The following is a 23695-nucleotide window of genomic DNA, read 5'->3' as shown; positions in this document are numbered from 1 at the left end:
ATTATGCTGTCTCCCCAGCTCTCCTTATGTTTTGTTTCTTTTGAACATGAAGTATTGTAAGCAGAATTCAACATAGTTAATGATTCCATTTAATCCTACTTTGTAACTTGATATTTTGAACAAAGTGATGATATATAAATAAATATAATGAGAAATAAATGAGTAAAAATCATGTTTAAACAGGAAAACAAACAAAATAAACAGCAACAAACCTTTAGCTAGAAAATACCTTCCCATGAGCCGGGTGGTGGTGCACCTGGTGCAGCACACATGTTACAATGTGCCAGGATACGGGTTCGAGTCCCCAGTCCCCACCTGCAGGGGGAGAGCTTTGCAAATGGTGAAGCAGGGCTGCAGGTATCTATCTCTCTCCCTCTCTGTCTCCCCTTTGCTCTCTATTTCTGGCAGTCTCTATCCAATAATAAATAAAGATAGTAAAAAAATTAAAATGAAAGTGCGTCTCGTGGGCCAGGCAATGGCACACGTTTGAATGCACACATTATGGTGCCCACGACCCGAGTTCAAGCCCCTGGTCCTCACCTGCAGGGGGGAAAGCTTCAGGAGTGGTGAAGCAATACTGCAGGTCTCTCTCTCTCTCTCTGTCTCTCTCTCTCTCCCTCCCTCCCTCTCTGTCTCCCCTTCCTCTCTCAATTTTTCTCTCTCTATTCAATAAAAAATAAATAAAAATTTAAAAAATAAAATATAAAAAAGAAGACGAAAAGGAATGGAAGGGTTGTGACTCAGATTCAAGCCCAGACCCCAATACTAAAGAAAGACTATGATGTCTTTCCCCTCTCTGTCTGTCTGTCTTTCTATAAAAAAGACAGCTTGGCACAAGGACCGGCATAAGGATCCCAGTTCGAGCCCCCGGCTCCCCACCTGCAGGGGAGTCGCTTCACAGGCGGTGAAGCAGGTCTGCAGGTGTCTGTCTTTCTCTCCTCATCTCTGTCTTCCCCTGCTCTCTCCATTTCTCTCCGTCCTGTCCAACAATGACGACAACAATAATAACTACCAAAAAAAAAAAAAAAAAAAAAACAAGGGCAACAAAACTGGAAAACAAATAAATAAATATTTTAAAAAAATTTTTTTAAAAGACAGCTTGAACTGATGAAGTCCCAGGAGGACAGACACAACAATGAAACAACCTTGCCACTCACTTAGAAATGGCATATTGCACCTTACATATGAAGATTTCATTTTCAGCAACAAGAGGCCACTATCTGTCTACATGTCTCTAATACCCTTGCTGTGTGTAACTCATGATAAACCTATGAAACCTATATTGCAGTGTTCTTTCAAAGTAACCCTGCCACCTGGTTATATGGTAACCACTCAAAGTATCTTTACATCAACCTAATGCCTGTTCTTAGTGGATAGGGCTTTTTTTTTCTTTGTGACTTTAAAGCATTGTGTAGCATTTTATTTATCTGCACAACTATTGATGACATTAGTATAGCTATTATTTCCTAATTCTATCAGAATATAGGGTTTTTTTTATTTTTTAATATCTATTTTCCCCTTTTGTTGCCCTTGTTTTTCATTGTTGTTGTTGTTCTTGATGTCATCGTTGTTAGATAGGACAGAGAGAAATGGAGAGAGGAAGGGAAGACAGAGATGGGGAGAGAAAGACAGACACCTGCAGACCTGCTTCACCATCTGTGAAGTGACTCCCCTGCAGATGGGGAGCCGGGGGCTCGAACCAGGATGATTATGCTGGTGCGCTTAATCCGCTATGCTACCAGCCAACTCCCCAAAATATAGTTTTAATTTATTCTAAGAGTTTCATTTCCTTTTCTGCAATACAGGTATGGATTGGATGAAATTAACTTTTAAAAACTACAAAGTGTAGCAACTGTAAATTAAGAGACTGAAAAAACATAAGATTTTCTTTTCATTTAATTAAACGGTTTACCGTGGTGGAAGTTAATAGTTTTTTCAATCCCTGAGTTGGAGCTCAGTGGTGTAAAAACCTCTTTTTTTTTCTTCCCTGTAGGCTATGGGAGCCTGAGGGCTTTTAAACTATCAATAGGCTTCTTAGCTTAATCACTGACTCCTGACCAAGAGATAAAGCAGGATGTGGCAGAGATAATCCAGTGGTTATGCAGAGACTTTCACAGCTCCTCAGCTATGCCACAGAGGTATAGGTCTTCTCCTGAGTTTCCCGGTTAGATCTCTGTCCCCTGGTGTCCCTCCCTGTTGCTGCTCCAGATTCTGAGGGTAATAGCAATGGAGACTCAGAGTTGCACTTGGTGAGTCTCTGGGGAGTCCTCTCCTCTCTTCAGCTGTCCCCTTGTTGTGAAGCAGACTGGAGGTGGTGTCTCCACTCATAAAAGGTTGAACTGTTAGCAGTCACTTAATCTCTCCTTAGGCCCCTCTCTCCTCTCTGTCACCAGCCACGCGTGTTTGTACTCACGGGTGATTTACTGGGTTCCTGTGGTCATTCTAGTCCTGTCTTGTTTCCGTCCGGGTGGTCTCCTTTGGTATTCCTAGTTGATCTGGGAGAGGAGAGGAGAGGAGAGAAAGCGATCTGCTGCTCGTAGCTCCGCCTCCAGAAGTCGAATCAGTCAAGATTTTCTTTTCTTTCTTTCTTTTTTCTTCTTCCTGTTCTGTCATTCCTCCTCCTGAAGAGAGAATGTGATGAGGAGTTTCATGACTGTGAGATAGTATCATGACCTATAAGTTCATGGACTCACCTAGGAACAGTACCAGTCACTATCATGGATGACAGCTCCTTTTCCTGCTTTGAGAATCTGAATTAGGGCAGGGAGTTTCTTCTTGGGCAGCTCCCCCAGTTTCCTAAATCATGCTCCATTGTCCAATGAGAGTGTGTGTTACAGAAGCAAACTGTGGGGGGCCGGTGGTAGCACAGAGCGTTAAGAGCATATGGTGCAAAGCACAAGGACGGGCTCAAGGATCCCGGTTTGAGCCCCCGGCCCCCACCTACAGGGGGATCGCTTCATAAGCGGTGAAGCAGGTCCACAGGTGTCTATCTTTCTCCCCCACCCCAACCTCTGTCTGCTCTTCCTCTCTCCATTTCTCTCTGTCCTACCCAATGACAACAAAATGGGGAAAATGACCTCCAAGTGCATTGGGTTCAGGCACCGAACCCCAGTAGGTGGAAAAAAAGAAAAAAAAAACAATAATGTACTACTCCCCCCACTGAAATTTACCAGTATTTTCCTGTTAGCAGATAATTAAGTTCTAGTTGTTACTATGGCTTTCAAACCCCCTTTTGAACAAGGCCCTGCTTCCTTCTTTTGCCCAAAATTTTCACACTCCCTTGAGTTTGTTGAAGATCTTGTGCTCTTCTATGTTTACTGCCATAATGCATGGTAGTTTTTTCTCTAGATATTGCCTCTGTCTCCTTATAGGTAGACTAGTTTGCACACAGACCTGAAATGCAGTGGAAATAGTACAGGGTGAGCTGGGATAGGACTGGGGGCATAGAGCTCAGAACGCACATGTCTGAGCTGCCAGGTGCTTCACTGTGGGGATGGAGTTGTATTCTGAACCCCTTCCACCTCTCTTGATGAAAGAAATAAAGCTAATCTTGAGGCTAAGGACAATAGATAAGACAGATTTTCAGAAGATGTTACTTTAAACTCTGCTGATTTGGAAATAAGTAGTTTTTTCAGAGAGAATTTGAGAGAGGTGGGGAGGTAAAGAGAGAGCAAGAAAGAGAAACACCTGCAGATCTGCTTCACTGCTTGTGAAGCATCCCCACTGCAGGTGGGGAGTCGAGGCTCAAGCAAGATCCTTATACTTGGTGGTATGTGTGCTTAACCGGGTGTGCCACTGCCCACTCCCCTGTATTTGTTCTCAGTGAGATAATCACTAGAGAAAAATGTGTTGTTAGTAATATAGATATCAGGGAGAGTTCTCTGAGCTAAATATTATGAAGTATTTGTTAGTGGATTTCTGTTCTAGGCAAAGAATAACTTCCAAAGTATAAGTCAGGGAATGTTCCAACTACCATAATACAGCTTCTGTGAAGGAAGAAGATATAAAAGGATCAACTGAATAGTTAAGTAAGATCATATTAGAGAAAAAATATTCGTGGCACAAAAATCAGTCTATGTGAGAGAATTAATGCTGGGGAGTGTTTTGTTTATGTCAAGTTTAATCTATTTTAAAATTGTCTATTTAAAAATTTGTCTATTTTAAAGTCATTTATGTGATGGGTTGTTATGAAGCTCTCCATAAGGAAGGAGCCCTACCATAAACATTCCAGGCAAAAAGAAATGCTAAGACATTAAAAACAATGTGATGTGTTCAAATAAGAAGAAAGCAAAAACATAGGAACACAGTTATAGAGAAGAGTGTAGAAGTCAAGGGAGGAGGACATGACCAACTAAGTAGTTAGCACTCTTTTTTTGTTTTTTCCCGTTGCATGTGGAAGCTGGTAGGTTTTACCTATGGTCTTATTTAAAAAACGATACACGTATGTTCTGACTTTAATGCAGATAACAGACTGTGGGTGGTAACTATGAATACAAAGGATATGAGTTAGAGATTTAATGTATTTCTTTTAGAAAAAAATTTATTGTTGTTATTGATGTCATCGTTGTTAGGACAGAGAGAAATGGAGAGAGGAGGGGAAGACAGAGAGGGGGAGAGAAAGACAGACACCTGCAGATCTGCTTCACCACCTGTGAAGTGACTCCCCTGCAGCTGGGGAACCAGGGGCTTGAACTGGGGTTCTTAACGCCGGTCCTTGCGCTTTGTGCCACGTGCTCTTAACCTGCTGCGCTACTGCCCGACTTCCTAAATTTAATGTATTTCTTACGTCAGTTTAATTCAGTGAAAACACTGAAACAGAAAAGTGTTGCCAGTATTGTGCTACCATCTTGTCTTTTTGTTTTATTTTTGTCACCAGGGTTATGGCTGGAGATTGGTACCTGCACAATGACTCCACCACTTCAGGCATCCCTTTTTTTTCTCCTTCCTTCTTTTCTTTCTCTTTTCCTTCCTTCTTTCCTCTCCCTGCCTTTCTCCTCACCTCCTCACCTCCCTTCCTTCCTTCCTTCCTAAATTCATTCCTTAATTAAGTAATTAATTTTGATATAGGATGAATCCAGGGAGAGAAAGAGAAACACAGCACTGTTCTACTTCTCATGAAGCTTCCTCCCTGGGAGTGGGCATGAGGGACTGAACTCAGTTCTTCATTGATGACGATGTGTGCGCTCTACCAGGTGAAACACCAAGAACCACTTGGCCCTTCCTCATGTCATAGTTTTAGGGATCCATCTTCATGAGACATGAAAGTGATTTCTGCACTTAATGAATTTTAGAATTTGTGTAAATGTCTTATGGAAAACGGAGGAAATTGAATCAGGATGTTAAGTGGCAGGCAGTTATTTATGAAAAAAAATATATAGGGGTCAGGCAGTGGCACACTTGGTAAAGCACACACATTACAGTGCCAAGGATCCAGGTTCAAGGTCCCGGTCCCCATCTGCAGGGGGAAAGCTTCACGAGTGGTGAATTAGAACTGCAAATATCGCTCCGTCTCTTTCTCTATCTCTAATTTCCCTGCCTCCATCAACTTCTCTCTGTCTTTAACAGAGAAAAAGATTTAAAAAATGAAAGTAAAAATATTTGAAAACGAATAATAGAAAGAGAAATTTACAGTAAAACATTTTAGTGATAAAGAACTTTTAGTGGGGTAAAGAGCTTTCTATAAAATACCTCCTATAAGATTCCAGAAGGCACTAGATTTAGCATAAGAAGAACTGAGCTGAAACTCTGAATTCATCACTTTGATCAATTTGTCTACCTTGTCTAACCTTATATGCAAATTCATCGACTCCCAAAATATGTCCATATTGATGGGTAAGCTTTTGTCCAGATTTTATAATAAACAATTTGTGGTGATTTGTATCATTTCTGACATTCAAAGTAATTTTAGAAATATTTTTATAAACCTACAGAGTTGAAAATGTTATTCAGTATCTTGCAGACGTTCACATATATTTGCTCATTTTATAGACAAGACATCTGATACCTAAAAGGGGAAATGAATCAGCTAAGAGAGTTCTCATCGGATCCGTGTGTGATGCACGTGGCAATCCAAGATACGTCACTTCTGATTAAGAACTCTTATCATTAGTCCTACCTGACTCCTTAGAAACACAGGGGAGCGCTGGTGAGAGGATAATTACAGCATGTGTTATATTCATTCTTTGTTTCTTCAACATGAAATCACAAATTAGTTAATTAGATTGAGAAACTGAAAGAAGTCATCTTAGTAAATAGCATTTTCCTTGTGGAAAAAAAAAATAAATAAATATGTGTTTCTCAGAACTACATCAAGTAGGGTAATTGGACCAATGACTTGTGTAAGATATGGACCTTTCGGGGCCAGGCAATGGAGCACCTGGTTAGGCGCATACATTACAGTGTACAAGGACCCGGGTTCAAGCCCCTGGTCGCCACCCGCAGGGGGAAAGCTTCAGGAGTGTTGAAGCAGAGCTGCAGGTATCTTTCTGTCTCTTTCTATCTCTCTTTCTTCCCCTCCCCCTCTTAATTTCTCTCCGTCTCTACCCAATAAAAAAAATAAATAAAAATATAAAAAAAAGATGTGGACCTCCCAGTAGAACTTTTTATTCAAGAACATCGAAAGGCCATCTGTTAATTTTGTTCCAGTGAATGGAACAGATTAGGGAAGTTCATTTTCTTTTGTTACATTAATTTAAATATAATAGGGTGAAGATATATCTTTTTGAAATAATCTTTGTGAAATATGAAAATTGGACAACTTCAGAAGAGGAGAAGCACCAAATCCAAGGAAGATCCATTATTTAAAAATCTACATTTTTTCCCTTCTTTAAAATTTTGAATTTCACCCAGAAGCATTATCAGCACCTTCTTTGATCCAATATAATCTTCAAATGAGGCCTGAGGGATGCATAAATCTTTCTTCTACTGTTAAAGATCCATGAGAAGTCTTTTTTGACGACAGAAATAAGTAGAGACAGATGGACTACACATTCTTAAGTGAATAAATAAATCTCTTAAAATATTTTCCCTTTCAAGTAATCAGAAGTGTGAGTCAACATCAAAGATAGGATTTCAAACAAGTAGAAACAAGGGTGGATATGAAAATCATGCCAAGATTTAAAAAAATAATAATAATAATAAGTCTAGTCAGGGAATCCTTGGATTCCCCCATAGGAAATATGGGGGCAGTGGCACAGCTGATTAAGTGCACACTTTACTAGTGTAAAAGGACTTGAGTTCAAGTCCTTGAACCCCACCACCTACAGGGGGAGGAAGCTTCACAAATAGAAAATCAGGGCTGCTGATGTTGCTCTCTCAATCTCCCTCCATACCTTCACCTCCCCTCTCAAGTTCTCTCTGCCTCTATCCAATAATAAATCAAAATTTTAAAAGGAAACATTTTCAAAAAAGATAACATAGGCCTAGACCTCTAATATATTTCTCTCTCTGCCATCACTGGTCACACCCATCAGGAATGTCATTACAAACCCGTGGTGGGCTTCTTCAGGACCACACCCTCGCTATGAAATAGCAATAGTAGGGACTGCCCCCACTCTCTGCAGGGAATCTAGTTCATCCTACTCTGCCACTCCAGGAAGACTTAACTTTGAAATGAGCTCAGCCTAGAATGTTCCCAGCTGTGACTACGGACTGTGAGCTGTCTGACAGGGACTCAGGTGTTACAGGTTCCTGTGCTAAATACGAATGCATAGATCATTGTGGTAATCAGTTAATTGCATTTATTTATCATCTGCAAGTTTTTGAGCAACTCTCTGCCCCAATATTGCTTCCTAGTTTTACTCTCAACTCTGACACTATCTTCCCTGACAATATGCCTAATCCACCTCCAGGTTAGTTATCAAACTCAAACAAAGATTATTAAGATGTAGACTCCTAGAAATAGACTTCCTAGCTTCCTTATACCCTAAAGTTGCTATTTTCATCTGCTCTATTTCTACTTTATGGCTCTTCTATATTAAACATTTTGTCCTAGTTTCCATCTTACTGCATTTCAGCCACCGAGTTGTAGATGCTATTTTGATTCCATCCTGACTTCCCTGGGCAGATGATCTTGCCAGTGTTTCCTAGAACATCACATCTCTAACAGCCCTACCCCACTAGGGAAAGATAGAAAAAAGCTGGGGGTTCATACCAAGCCAGCCAGCCAACCAAGTCCACCAGCCAACAAGCCATGTCTAGCAGAGAAGCAATTTTACAGAACACAAACCTTCCACCTTCTGCACCTCATAAAGAATTTTGGTCCATACTCCCAGAGGGATTAACAATAGGGAGTCTCCAGTAGAGAGGATGGAACACAGAACTCTGGTGGTGGGAATTGTATGGAATTATAGCCTTAGTACAATTATACCCCTTACAATCTTATAAATCAGTATTAAATCAATAATAAAAGAATAAAACATCTAAAAAATAAGTCTACTTGAGGAGCCGTTTGGATGGATCTGAAAGAGTGGAAACACGGTATGTCACATTCTTAATGTTGGGACAGCATCCCCACCTTCTTCTCTAGATCCCCACCTTTCTCCTTGCAGCTCATAAGAGCATTGTATCGAAGTAAATAAAAAGAGAACCTGAGAGCCTACAGTAGGAATTTTCATATTGATTTTTTTAATTTCTTAAAAAAGTTTTGATTATATTTCTTTATTAGTGATTTAATACTGATTTACAAAATTGAGATAACAGGGATATAATTCCACACTGTTCCCTAGTCTTTGTCCCCATTCCCTTCATTGGAAACTGTAATAGTAGTTCTCTCAAACTCACAGATAATTGGTTGATGGTTATTTCTTTATCTGTATTTATATATATTTGCTCTTTTTTCCCTATGGTCCTGCCTTCTCTTCCTTTCCAAGTCACACCTACATCTATCACTAATTCTGAATGTCCTTCTTTTTTTCTTCTTCTTTATCCAGGTCCTGATAGAACTGGAGTTCAAAACCCTCTGGTCATCTCACCCTAACATTCCTCCCCCTCTCTGAGGGTATGGACCACAATTCATTTAGGGGGTGAAGAAGGTGGGAGTTCTAGTTTTAGTATTGCTTCTCTGCTGGATATGAGTGTTAGCAGATCAACCCATGACCCCAACCTGTTTTCTCTCTTTCCCTAGGTGGCTAGGGCTCTGAAGAGGTGAGGCTCCAGGACACATTGGTGAGGTTCTCATCCCAGGGAAGTCAGAATGGAGGTAGCATCTGCAAGTTGGTGGCAATAAGATAGAAAGCACTCACTGACTTGTTGGATAAAATTGATAACATAGGTAGAGTATGTTATCCAACAATTCCATGAGTGCCATGGAAGTCTATGAAAGTATATCCACTTAGTTTGTTCCTGATGCTTTACTTTTACCTTTCTTTGAATATCACCTAGTGATTGTCTCTTGACAGTCCATCCTCCTGCTATGGATCATGAAACCCTAATGGCAGAGCAGTATGGTGATCTGGCCATTTTTCTGGTTCTTAGAAAATTAGATGTAAACACTATTTTAAAACAACTCTAGTTTTTCAAATCATGTCCTTTAATTTATAGTAATTTACCATGTTCAGTGTGCATTTTTTTTTATTTAAGAAAGGATTAATGAACAAAAACATAAGGTAGGAGGGGTACAACTCCACACAATTCCCACCACCCAATCTCCATAACCCACCCCCTCCCATGATAGCTTTCCCATTCTCTAGCCCTCTGGGAGCATGGACCCAGGGTCGTTGAGGGTTGCAGAAGGTAGAAGGTCTGGCTTCTGTAATTGCTTCCCCGCTGAACATGGGCGTTGACTGGTCGGTCCATACTCCCAGTCTGCCTCTCTCTTTCCCTAGTAAGGTGTGTCTCTGGGGAAGCTGAGCTCCAGGACACATTGGTGGGGTCTTCAATCCAGGGAAGCCTGGCCAGCATCCTGGTGGCATCTGGAACCTGGTGATTGAAAAGAGAGTTAACATACGAAGCCAAACAATTTGTTGAGCAATCATAGATCCCAAGCTTGGAATAGTGGAGAGGAAGTGTTAGGGAGGTACTCACTGCAAACTCTAGTGTACTTCTGCTTTCAGGTATATATTTTGCAGTAGTTTATGGATACGTGTGCACATAAGCTCTCTCTCACAGAAACTGGTGTTATGGGACTTTGTTAGAAAGTGAACTACCTGAGATGAAATTAGAGTGTACTATAAAAGAAAAGGTCTCACCCAAGTAATGAAGCTGAAGGGTTGTCATTCCACACGTGAAGTCTCTGGACACAGTCTGAGGTGAAGCATGTTGAGGTGGCAATCGTTGCTTTGGTTAGGTTGTGATCGGCGGATGTAATATTATTTGGTTTGGATTGGGAGATGCATACGGGAAAGTGGGCCCTATCCAAGGGTTCCAGGACTGGGGGAAGTAGGGGTTCTATAGTGGAGATGTGAGGTTCCTGCTGTCTTAGGGTTCAAAAAGACAATCGATAGTTAATGTTATCATCACATTATTTGTTAATTGGGTTAACTTTGAAAAGTCCTTTTGTTATGGTTTGCTGTACAGTATCCAGTATCTTGTATATAGCTGTGCAGTGTGCATTTTTTTTAAAAAGTGCTGTTTTAGTGTTTTATTGTATAATTTAGTTTTCTAATGTCCTTTGCATAAAATTAGACTTTAATATCTTAAACTAATTTGGGCATAGTGGAATGTTTTATTTTTTAAGAAGTAAAATTTTCCATTCAGAAAAAGATATAAGGCAAGACAAAACAATAAAATTAAATAATAAGGGTATAAAAACTAGGAATAGAGCAGATGAGAATAGGGGGTCTTAGAATGGTTAGAAGCTAGACAATCTATTTTAGGTATGTTCCTAGGGGTCCATGACTTCAGTAATTTTTGTTTGAGCTTGATAGCTAACATGCAGGTGGGCTAAAAATATTGTCTGAGAAGATGGTGTCAGAGTTGAGCATAGGGCACCAAAGCTGGATTATGGTAGAGAGTAGCTCCCAAACTTGAAAAAAAACATATAAATACAATTAACTATTTTCTCCATCTATCTGACCCAGGGCCAATACATATTCACATCTACACCAGCAGGTGTAACCTCTAAGTTCTTGTTAGTCTGAGCTCATGGTAGGTTATAGTTCCATATCTCACCCACCATCAAAATTCTGTGTCCTCACCCTTTCAACAGTAGCCGTAATAGTTCTCACAAAGTCTTAGAAACAGAGATAATTTCTTTCCTTTTTTTTTTTCTCTTTAGCAAGTTTACTTGTTTTCCATACATGAGTGAAACCATCTGGTATTTTTCTTTTAATTACCTCCATTTTAGTCCATTTGGTCCTAAAAGGCACATTACCACCTTTTAAAATTTATTTTAGAGTAGCATTCTATGGATTATATATTCCATCATTTCTTTGGCTAGTCATCTATCAGTAGGCATGTAGGCAGCCTCCACTCTTGCTATTTTTAATAATGCAGCTCTGAGTAAAGGGGTTCATATGTCCTGTTGAATAAGTGTTTGTATATCCTTTGGATAAATGCCCAAGAGTAGCATTGCTAGATCATAAGGTAATTTCATTTTTATTTGCTTAAGGATTCTCCATATAGTCTTCCAAAGGGGCTGTGACAATTGCATTCCCACCAGCAATGTAATAAATTGCTTTCTTCTTTACAAAGTAGCCAACACCTGTCATTTCCAGTTTTGTTGAGGTAGGCCATTCTCACAGATGTTAGGTGGCATCTCAGTTTCATATTGGTTTGCATTTTTCTAATGATAAATGAAGTGGGGCATTTCTTCATATGTCTGTGGGCCATGTGTATCTCTTCTTTAGAAAACTACCCAATCAATTATTTCACTTGTGTTATTGGGTTATTGTTTTTCTCTTGTTGAACACTCGATTTTCTTTAAAGATATTTTATATCCGTTGCTTGTTATATGATATGTGATGCATATATATGATATGTGGTGTGCAAATATCTTTTCCCAGCTGTTGGGTTGCCTGTTTATTCTTGGGTCATTTACTTCTGATGTGTAGAAGCTTTTTGGTTTGAGATAGTCCCATTTATTTCCTCCTCTTTCCATTTCACATGCCCAGGGGTGTTGAGTCTTCAGCTACATCACTGATGTTAAGATCCTGCAATGTTTTGCTAATATTTTCTTTTATATAGTTTACAATGTCTGGTTTATTTACTCAGGTCTTTGATTCATTTTGATTTGATTTTGATGCATGGTGTTAAGGGATGGTCTAATTTAATCTTCTACATGTAGCTGTCCAGCTACTCCAGCCATATTTGGTAAAGTCATGGACTGCTTGTATGAACCTGAGTGAAGTTACTATCATAGCATTCTAGGAGTGATTTCCCTTTTTCTGTTTTCTGGAAAAGGTTGAGTAATATTGGTGTTAGTTCTTCTTTGAATTAAGTCTTATAGAATTCATTAATTCTTTTAAGAAAGAGATGAGTGTTTCAGACTTTTTAATGAGTCAACAGGTGCTTATGTTATTGTTAGAAAACACTGCAGGGGCCAGGTGTTGGCACATCTGGTTGAGTGCACATACTACAATGCACAAGGACTTGGGTTCAAGCCCCCAGGCTCCATCTGCAAAGGGAAAACTCCACAGGTGGTGAAGCAGGACTGCTGGTGTCCCTCTCCTTCCCTTCTATTTTCCCATACCCTCTCCATTTCTCCCTGTTTATATGGAAACAAGCAGAGAGAAAGAGAGAGAGAGAAAGAAATAACGAAAAAAGAAGAAGGAGGAGGAGGAAGGATGGAAACATGCAAGAGTATTACAGTAATTATAAAATCATAGATCATAGTATAGTATTTTATTCTACTTATTCTGGCATAAGCAGTTATACCCCTAGCATATAAAGAATGAGTGGAAAGATTTGTGGTGTGTGTGTGTGTGTGTGTGTGTGTGTATTTTGGTGTAATTTTGTGTAATTCTAGAAAGTTTAGCATATAATTATAAAATATGATTTAAAATGTTGTTAACTCATGCCATGTTTCACTTTTGGGTAAAAATGAGTCATATAGCTTGGTTCTTCATAAAGGACTTAGAATATTTTGATAATGATGGTATTCATGATATCATGGTAATATGGATGTCCATTTCCCCATGCATGTGACAAGTCTTGAAGAGCTTCTTAATACCACATTGTTTCTACTCCTTATTGTGCTGCATGCTATTCCATGGGTCCCCAGAAATGTTTGAGTATGATTTCCTATCAGATCACTCCATCCACATCAGTTCTGCAACTGCTAGTGTCTAGCTCTACTTTTCTGTACTCTTTCATTTAGACTAAGATTCTGTTCTCTGAAATGTCCATCAATTTGGTAACTTTGGTTTCCTCCCCGTTTTCTGTTTTCAAGGATGGGAGGAACAGTTTTATTGGACACCAACTCGGCGGGGTAGTGGAAGTGCCAAACAGCAAAGACCCGCGGGTCAAGTCAGCCAGAGCCATTCAAATCACCTACTACCTCCAATCCTATGGCTCTGCCACCCAGGACCTCATAGGGGAGAAGTGGGAGAATGAGTTCTGTAAGCTGATGAGGAAGCTCCAGGAGGAGCACCAGGACCTTCAGCTCTACTCCTTAGCATCCTTCAGCCTCTGGAGAGACTTTCATAAGACCAGCATCCTGGCCAGAAGCAAAGTCCTGGTGAGCCTTCTGCTGATTCTGACCACGGCCACTCTCTCCAGCTCCATGAAGGACTGCTTGCGCAGTAAGCCCTTCCTAGGCTTCCTTGGTGTGCTCACAGTCTGCATCTCCATCGTCACTGCAGTGGGGATCTTCTTCATCACAGATGGAAAGTACAACTCCACCCTCCTGGGAATCCCATTCTTCGCCATGGGTAACTATTCATCCTTGTGGTAAATGGCTTCTTACCAATTTGGGGGCAAGGTAGTCCATTTCTTGAATCATCAGGTAGAAGTCTCTTTTCATTTTGCCTTTGATGTATCTATGTGACTGACTGTGTGTCATTTTACTTGGAGTAATGTCTGTTTCACCTTGTTGAACCTTACAAGAAATTTAAAAAGACCAAACCTGATTCCCACTTATGTTGGGAAATTTAATATTATCACATATATTTAAAATTACACATTGTAGTTTCTTTAAAATATGTAGGTGAGTTAAAGAGATCCTAGACCTGGAGCTACTTCAAATAAAACTTTGTGGTTCATGTACATGCTCCCATCTTCAAGTTGATTGTAGTGAAATGTGAATACCGTAGGGTAAAACGCCTAACACCATTTATTGGTTCACATCATAAAGAACTTATTTATTGGATTTTATTAAACAATTCATTTCAAAGATTTGACAGGAAATATGTTCATTTTCCCCACTTCTTATAAAGCAAAATATTCCTGTGGACACTTAAAGGTAGGTCCTCTGATAATTTTTTCTTTGCTGATCAAAATAGGTAATGAGCATCCTCCGTCAAGATCATCCCTTCCACACATACATAGAATGAGGTAGAAATTTTCTATATGGATGTGTAAGAGAGAGCTCTTATGGAAGAGACTGAGTCTCAGAAGAAAAGCAATTGATAGTTGGGGGAGATAGCATAATGGTTATGCAAACAGACTCTCATGCCTGAGGCTCCAAAGTCCCAGGTTCAGTCCCCTGCAGCACCATAAGCCGGAGTTGAGCAGTGCTCTGGTGTTTCTCTCTGTCTTTCTCTCTCTCTGCATCTCTTCCAAAAGTAAAATAAATAAAATATTTTTAAAAAAGCAATTGATGGCTCAACATCTAGATTGACAGAAAGTGTCAGGAAAAAAGATGACAGTGATGGTATCTGTGATATCAAATCACAGATATAAAAAGAGTCCTCTCAAATGTGATATAACTCCCTATGTGCAGTGATTTGGAAGATGAGATATTGAAAATGGCCTCTTAGTGGTGAACTGGCATGAGCCAAAGTGTCTTTTGCTATATAGTAATGATTTGTATGCTCATGAGATTAAAATCAGCTCTAAATTATAGTTTTATTATTTACAAGATACAATTTGATGGTCAGAAAATCTAGATAACAGCACTTTTTATTTCTTTGTTTTTTTACCCTAATGCAGATTTTCAGGCTCAATACTGAAAAGTGAATTTATATTGTGCATGTTGTGATCAAGCTCTTTATCTAGACATTTCGTTTGGTTATAGCTCTATTGAGCTATTTTATCCCACTAAGGTTCTGTTTCCTTTTAACAAAATATAATTATATCATATTCAAAGAATTATTTTTGAGCATGAACTGGGTATAACTAAAGATAAGGACACATAGTAAAAACTCATTATCGGCAAGACGTAGTATGTGCACTAGATGCTATTATGGGTAGGAACCTTTTTGTCCTTCAAGCAATTGAAAGACTTCCTGTATTTTGCATATTATCTTTAAATTCATCTTTATCATGTTAACAAAATATGTTTTTCCTTTTTTTTCCCTAAAAGTTATGTGAAAACAATAATCATTGACAAGGAAATGTCTGGATTTTATCCATTTATACTTTTGCACTTAGTCTTATGACTTAAAATAATACTATAAGTATTGAAATTATACAGTCTGACTCACGAGTGAAATTTGGCTCATTGAAGATTAACACATTTGTTACCACAGAATATACTGGCACTTTTCCTCAAACTGGTAACAATAATAGAAATATGTATCAGAATGAGATAATATTTTATCTTCATCAGAAATAAAGAGATACAAGAGATGCATTGTTTTTGCCAATATTAAATTAAAACGAAGCTCTATAAGATCAGAGTGGTGTTTTTATTCCTTCAAGTAATAACAAAACACCAAAAGCCACAGTGAGGAAAAAAATCCAGACCATGCTTCAAAGCGCATGGTTTTAATAATTTTCTTCTCCTAAAATCTTCAAAATCAAATATCAAATCTGCACAGTGTAAATGCAGATGTTAGGAAGTTTTGTTAATAGACGTTCTTCCATTATTCCTTCAAGTCCTTAGAATAGTCTGCATAGAAATCTTTTGTGGTGTTGGAAAATATAGTGACAAGAGATCTATATATAGATACTTGTGTGATACTACATTTGTTTTATCCAGGGAGTATTTTCTTTGTTTATCATCTGACTGTGATAGTAAGATTCAGAGCTAGTGAATTTAGACAAAACAGTCTATAGAGTTATGAAGTCTGAGCTTTGATCACAGTTTCCCCACTAGTTCAGTACGTGTCAGAGAGTAGGTTAGGTGTAGTGCTGTGTCCAGATTGACTCAGTAAACTGATAGATTTTTGCATTAGTCTTACATTTTGAAGATGCAATGCTATTATTTTATTCTTCAGCTGAAGTTAGAACTCAATGAACTTTTAAAAATTGATTTAATGATTGACAAGTCCATTGGATAAGAGGGGTACAATTCCATACAATTCTCATGACCAGAATTCCACATCCCATCCTCTTCATTGGAAGCTTTCCTATTCTTCATCCTTCTGGGAGTATGAACCCAGGGTCATTATGGGGCGCAGAAAGTGGAAGGTCTGGCTACTTTAATTGCTCCTCTACTGGACATGGGAATTCACAGGTGGATCCATACTGCCAACCTGTTTCTGTCTTTCCCTAGTGGGACAGGGCTCTGGGGCATGGGGGTCCAGGATACATTGATGAGGTTGTCTGCTCATGGAAGTCTGGTTGGTGTCATGGTAGTGTCTGCAAGTTGGTGGCTGAGAAAGTATTAAGATATAAAGCAGAACTGATTGTTTAATAATCAACAATCTAAAGGTAAGAATATAAGCAGATGGTATTGGAGGTCTCCATTTTGGAACAAGCTGGTATTTCTATTTTAGGTATATTCCAAGAGGGCAGCATACTTCAGTGATGGCTCTTGATCACTAGCACCGACTCCGTCATCCAGGGCCCTAGTCAGGGAGTCCTGGGATCCCCATATGGATATGATGGTCCTAGACCCCGAACAGATCCCTCTCTGCAATCATTTCTTTATATAGGCATATTTAAGTTACATGTTGCCTTCCGACCTCTACTTGCTACTTTCCTTTGTTACTTCTTTGTTGGAGAGGTCTGAAGACCTGTGGGAGAGAAAGTAGAATGATCACACCTTGAATGAAGAACATCAGAGGAACAAATCTGTGACAGAAAGGACCACTTTGAAAGTTGTGAGGTAGAGTGTACTGTTGATCGTAAGTGAACTGATTCTAACGTATATAATCATGGTACAGACAGACATTTGGGGGTGAAACTAGTCGTGTGATTGGTGCAGTTTATGTAGTGTCATAACTATATAATCCAGGGCTTGGAAGGTAACTCAACCTTTTAGAGCACAGATCTTTCATGCATAAGATTCCAGAGGACACAAAACAATGTCAAACTGACTAGTATTCTCCTTTCTTTCTTTCTTTCTTTCTTTCTTTCTTTCTTTCTTTCTTTCTTTCTTTCTTTTCTCTCTCTCTCTCTTTCTCCCCTCTTATAACCAATAACAATTTTTATAATAAAAAAAAACTACATCATCTAGTTAGCAGGGTGAAGGGGAAGCTGCCCTCTGCTCTCTGTAACCCTCTATTTCCTCACCTATCTTCCTTCAAGGATCTATCTGAGGAAAGGAGTATTCACTTCATTATGCTCTGAGATTTAAATGTTCATCCTTATTAGAGTTCATCCTTGAGGTTGGGCTTGATACTTCTGGTATTCTGTTAGTAAATTATCTTTTTTTTTTTTTTACCACAGTCTTTCATCTATACTGTGTCTCTCTTCTCTCTCTCTCTCTTTCTCTCTCTCTCTCTCTTCTCTCTCTCTCTCTCTCTCTCCCCCTCCCTCCCTTCCTCCCTCCCTCCAAGGTTATTGCAGGGGCTCGGTGCCTGTACTATGAATCCACTGTTCCTGTGACTTTTTTTTTTTTTGATAGGACAGATAGAAATTGAGATGGGAGAGGAAGACAGAGAGGGAGAGAAAGACACCTGCAGACCTGCTTCACCACTTGTGAAGCGACCCCCCCTTCAGATGGGGAGTCAGGGGCTCTAACCTGGATCCTTGTGCGGGCCCTTATGGTTTTCACTCTATGTGCTGAACCAAGTGTGCCACTGCCCAACCCCCTATTTTTTTTACATTTATCCATTTAATATCACCAGTGTTATTTAAGAGCCCTATATAGTATATTTCTTAATGCCGTACTAGCTTTTATATGTGGTTCAGGTGTCCATAAATAAATTTATATTTATCAAATTCTATATTCCAAACTTAGAAAAGAAGATTATTCTACTTACTCTAGAAAATACTACAGAAAGAGAAATGCACATTTGTAGTAATAATTAACAAAACATGTAAAATGATATACTCTAGTTGTAGCCTGATGCCCTTTCTCTGTACAGACGGTCACTAATTTAATTTATAGGTCATTGTCAACATTTGTTTTCACGCCATTTGTTTTATGTAAATATGATTCCTCTTTCTACAAGGAGAAATCTGGTCTAATAACACACACAGACATCTCATGCAATATCTTGCTGCTCCTTTGTGGAGAGTTGCCAAAAACACCAGTAGCACTGACTCGCTACTATTTCTGCTACCCATCCTGAGTTTTTTTATATGGAAGAAGTCTTATTTTAATTTATTATCACTGGACAGAGATTTATGACTTGGATTATTTAATCCAGGGTTTTCAAATTCTTCTTCTTCTAGCGTTTGCCCTTCTTCCGTAGCCAGTCAACAGCATCAGGTTGAGCCTGATGTCTGCTTGTTACTGGCTTTGAAAGTGACTGGGATCCATGTGGATTCAGTCGGCTAGGAAGGATCGTCAGTTTCCCCAATAAATGGGTACTCACGGGATGCACCACGGGAAGGTCGATCCAATGCATCCCATAAGAAATATTCTCTATGACTTCCATATTCATGTATGTATTAGTTAAAGCAAACACTTGTTGGACACCTACCAGATTCCAAGTACTTATGATTCTCGATTAAGAAGCACTGAACCAAACTCATCAAACTTGCCCTCATATATCTTATATTCTAGGTCTGTAAAGGGCAAGTATCATATATGGACTGTTACATTATTTGTATATGTTTTATAGTAAAAAAAATAAATCAAGCAATATAATAAGTAAAGAGTAGAGTTGGTCAGAGAAAAGTCCTTTCTCTAAAAATAAAATTAAATTTAAAAAGTAAAATACATGGATTCGGGCGGTAGTGCAGTGGGTTAAGCGCAGGTGGCCCAAAGCGCAAGGACCGGCACAAGGATCCCGGTTCAAGCCCCTGGCTTCCCATCTGCAGGGGAGTCTCTTCACAGGCAGTGAATCAGGTCTGCAGGTGTCTATTATTCTATCCTCCTCTCTGTCTTCTCCTCCTCTCTCCATTTCTCTCTGTCCTATGCAACAACAACAATAACTACAACAATAAAAAAATATTTATAAAAAAAGTAAAATGCAAATGAAATAGAGAACCATACAAAATAAAAAAATACAAAGAGCTGTGTGGCAGCCTGAGGAGAGTGTTTCTGACAAGTATGCAAAGACTAAGAAGATATCGCTTGGTGAAGGGAGGAGAGAAGTATAGCTAGAGTACATAGAACAAGTGCCTGACTGCTTCCCTATGAATCTTGTTAAGGGGCTCCAGAAGACTCGGGGAACTTAGTGATTTAAATGGAAAACTTTCTGAAACACTTTGAGATGAAGGAATGTAATCTGAATCATGTTTTAGAGACAAGATTGGCACATTATGAAAGTGGATCCAGAGTGGCCGTAGAGAGAGTCTACAAGATGTTACTGTGAACTCTTCCTGAAGTTTCGTGATGGCCTGAAATAGCATGAGACCCGTGACAGTGGTAGAAAAAGAAATGGAATTAAATTTAAGGTGAACAGATAATTGGCAGGAAATACTGGGCGATGGTTGTAATACATAAAATAGGTGTCGGAGATGACTCTTAGGTTTGGGGGCTGAGGAGCCAAAAGAATTCAGATGTGTTTACTGTCATGGCGACATTGTAGGAATAAGAAATTATGGAAAATACTAAGGATTTAGTTCTATCTTTGCTAAGTTAAAAGAGTGAACTAAGCATTACAGACAGGAAAAATGTGCAGTTAAATCTAAGTATGTTGGTATGGTTCAGATGCAACTGGAAACATAAATTTGAGGTTCATGTAGATATAGCAAGTGATGAAAGACATGGAATCAGATAAGATCAACTAGAAGTATAAATAAAACTGGAAAGTAGAAGTCTACTATGTTGAGATGCTGGAAAGTTGAAGATGATTCAGAAAATGACAAAAAAAAAAAAAAACCACAATAGAACACAATCTAGCAATCAAGTAAAGAAAGGATCTCGTGAAGGAGCGAGACAGAAATTGTTCTCAATGATATTATGAGAGTGTGCTCACTGAGGCTGAGAATGGATAGCCTGACTTAGCCATTTGAAGGACAAGAACTGCTTTGACCAAGTGCTAAGGGTGAAAGATTAAAACATTTTCGAAGAGTTTGGATAATAGGAAGCAGAGGCAGCAAGCAAAGATAACACTTATTATTTTTTCCCCTGGGTATGAGGCAATGGCACACCCAGTTAATTGCTCAGGTTACAGTGCATAAAGACCCAGGTTCAAGGCCCTGGTCCCCACCTGCAGGGGGGAAAGTTTCACAAGTGGTGACGCAAGGTTGCAGGTGTCTCTCTGTCTCTTTCCCTTTTTCTCTCCTCCCTTCTCAGTTTCTCACTGCCTCTATCCAGTAATAAATAGATAAAAATATTTTTTTCTTATCCATAACTTGAACATGTATGGTTCTTTTGCTCCTGTGTCAACCTTATTTCATGGAGAGAAACACAGAGACACAACAGCGTTGTTCGACCACCTGTAATGCTTTGGCTGTGCTGTCTGTTCACTCCCTTATAAAGCTGACCTCCAAGCATGAAGTCCTCACGCATGGTAAAAATGAGCCCTACATGATGAACTATTTCTTGATCCTGTAAATGATAAGTATTCGAGGACTATTCTGTTAGAGGAAAATAGCTCTGATCCTGATCCTGTGTGTATAGGAGTCATTGGTGGAAAAAATTCATAGAAGCAGAGAAAGGAGGACATTACAGAAGCAATATCACTGAATAGGGATTGTATTAAAAACACAAGTCTTTGGCTTTGAAGAAATGTGCCTGCAATGTTTCATATCCTGTTAAGGAATGAGAAAGGGACACATGTGGGCAAACGCAAAGAGACTAGCTTGGTTGGAAGAGGGTGTCTACAATTTCTCTCCTGTGGTTTCAGTTTTCTTTAAAATATGAAGCATGTCACCAGCCGAAAATGAACTGGGGGAAGGGGGTGTTGATTTGAGGACAGTGATGGGCTATGAAGGATTCTCTTTGGAAAATGGAAGAAGAATTAAAGAAGATTTAGGAAAATAACTAATGAACACGACTATTTTATCTGAATTCTGGGCTCCAGTTTGAATTTGGAATTGTGTAGACATTAAAATAAATTAAGTTGGGAAAAAAAATCATGGGACAGAGAGCCGATGGTTTATGCTAAAAGCAAAGGACTGACTATGATAAGATCTCATGAGAACTGTGCCGGAAAGGATGAGTCTGAACAATTTCCAGTAAAAATAGTGTCTTAGATTTATTTAGAGTAATATAACAACTTTACTTACTATTATTATATTTTGTATCACAGTTTGGTGTGCATCAGAAACTTTCTGTCAACTTTTTCTCAAAAGAGATTCAGAGGCTCCTGATATCTCCAGCCTATAACTCTGTTTTCCCAGAATTTATACTTTCGACCACATACACAAAAGAGAATATAGCAAAATCACAGTTTATTTTATTTTGTTTATTTGTGTATGTATTAATGTTTTCTCTGGGGTTATCACTGGGGCTTAGTCAGGGCACTATGAATCTACTGCTCCTGGAGGCCATTTTTCTCCATTTTCTTAGGTAGGAAGGAGAGAAATTGACAGAGCAGGGGGGAAATAGAGAGAAAGAGAGAGATGGACACCTGGACACCTGCTTCACTGCTTGTGAAGCATCCTCCCTGAAGGTGGGGAGCAGGGGCTCGAACTCAAATCCTTGCACTTTTAATCAGGTACACTACCGCCCAGTCTCAGAAAAATCATATTTTCTTATAATGGTTTTGTACCTGAATCTGTACTGTTACATCCTGTCATATGCTGTGGACCAGATATATAGATGGTTGCACATTAACAACAAGTGTATGTGCAAAAAAAAATTTTTTTGCCTCCAGAGTTATTGCTGGGGCTTGGCACCTGTACTACAAATCCACTTCTCCTGTGGCCATATTTTTTGGGGGGGTGGGCGGTAGGACAAAGAAAAATTGAGAATGCAAGGGAAGACAGAGCAGGAGAAAGATAGACTCCTGCAGACCTGCTTCACCACTTGTGAAACTCTTTGCCATAGGTGGGGAGCCAGGGGCTTGAACTGGGATCCTTGAGTGGGCCCTTATGCTTAATGTTTGATTCTTTAATGAGCGCCAACTATCACTTCCACGTATAAGAAATCAAGTGATCTTAACAATTATTTCCTTCGTGAGTCTTGGGGAAAAATTGATAGGGTCTCAATTATTTCATTTGAGGTCAGAGATTCATTTTCAGTTGCAAACTTTCTGATTACCTATCGCTGTATAACATGCATTGCAAAATACCAGATAGTTGAAGATCACTTAAACATCCAAGGACTAGAAACACTCGAGCTAGAATGGCGAATCTGAAGATGATTTCGTTGCCCACACGGCTGGGATCAAGCCGAGGATATCTGAAGATCAGTCTCTATTGGTCTGTTGAACCTGGCCTGTAAATGTGACCTTTCCAGCACATTGCTGCCAGGATGTTCCGACTTCCTAAATGATCCAAGGCATCAAGGAAATGTGCTGCTTGAGGGAAAGGTAGAAGTCATAAGGCCGGACAAGACAGTGCAGTTAGACAGCTTCACATTAGACAGTCACTGAGTCCAGCCAAATTCACGAGGACAGTAAAATTCCATTGCTTAAAGGATTAAGAGGGTCTCCTTCCAGAGGGTCAGGGGAATAGTAAGCACTGTTGCTACTATTAAAAAAAAAAAGTCATTTTCCCCATACTCATAAGAAAGTAAGGAGGTGAATTCTTTTTTTTAATTTTTTTATATTTATGTATTTATTTTCCCTTTTGTTGCCCTTGTTGTTTTATTGTTGTAGTTATTGTTGTTGTTATTATTGATGTCGTTGTTGTTATTATTGATGTCGTCGTTGTTGGACAGGACAGAGAAATGGAGAGAGGACGGGAAGACAGAGGGGGGAGAGAAAGACAGACACCTGCAGACCTGCTTCACTGCATGTGAAGTGACTCCCCTGCAGGTGGGGAGCCGGGAGCTCCAACCAGGATCCATACACCTATCTTTGTGCTTTGCACCACACGCGCTTAACCCGCAGCTCTACTGCCCAACTCCCTAGGAGGTGGATTCTATAGATCTTTGGTATAAAGGTTTTGAGAATAGGCAGTAACTGAAGAGATTTAGTGTCCTGTGATCATTTAAAGATTAAGGAGAAATATGGGGTTAAAGGTTAATAAGAGTCCAAAACAAGACAGGAACAAGAGTGGATTTTTCTCTGTCTTTTTTCTATGTCTTAACTTCTATGCTTCCACGCACCGCTGCTTTCTAGTTTTAATTGTCTTATGTTCATCTTAATTTCTTTTGCAGCTTGAAGTGTTCCTCCTGGGGAAAAAAGATTTTGCGATAAGACATTATTTTACTGACTGGTTTTTGTAGGACTTTTTGAAGATGATAGGGTGGGACTATATCCTG

General features: G+C 39.3%; 1 protein-coding gene across 1 annotated transcript in view; it reads left to right on the top strand.

Annotated features, from left to right (window-relative positions):
- The window catches only part of PTCHD4 (patched domain containing 4), a 256884-nt gene that overhangs the window by 86423 nt on the left and 146766 nt on the right, over window positions 1–23695 (top strand). Inside the window, exon 3 of the mRNA XM_060188731.1 lies at window positions 13328–13808. Coding sequence (XP_060044714.1) covers window positions 13328–13808 — 481 coding nt within the window. The remainder of the gene's footprint in view (window positions 1–13327; window positions 13809–23695) is intronic.

The sequence above is a fragment of the Erinaceus europaeus genome, chromosome 4 (genome assembly GCF_950295315.1).
Source record: "Erinaceus europaeus chromosome 4, mEriEur2.1, whole genome shotgun sequence".
NCBI lineage: Eukaryota > Metazoa > Chordata > Mammalia > Eulipotyphla > Erinaceidae > Erinaceus > Erinaceus europaeus.
The sequence above is the reverse complement of the archived record's forward strand: the minus strand, read 5'-3'. Positions and strand labels throughout refer to the sequence as shown.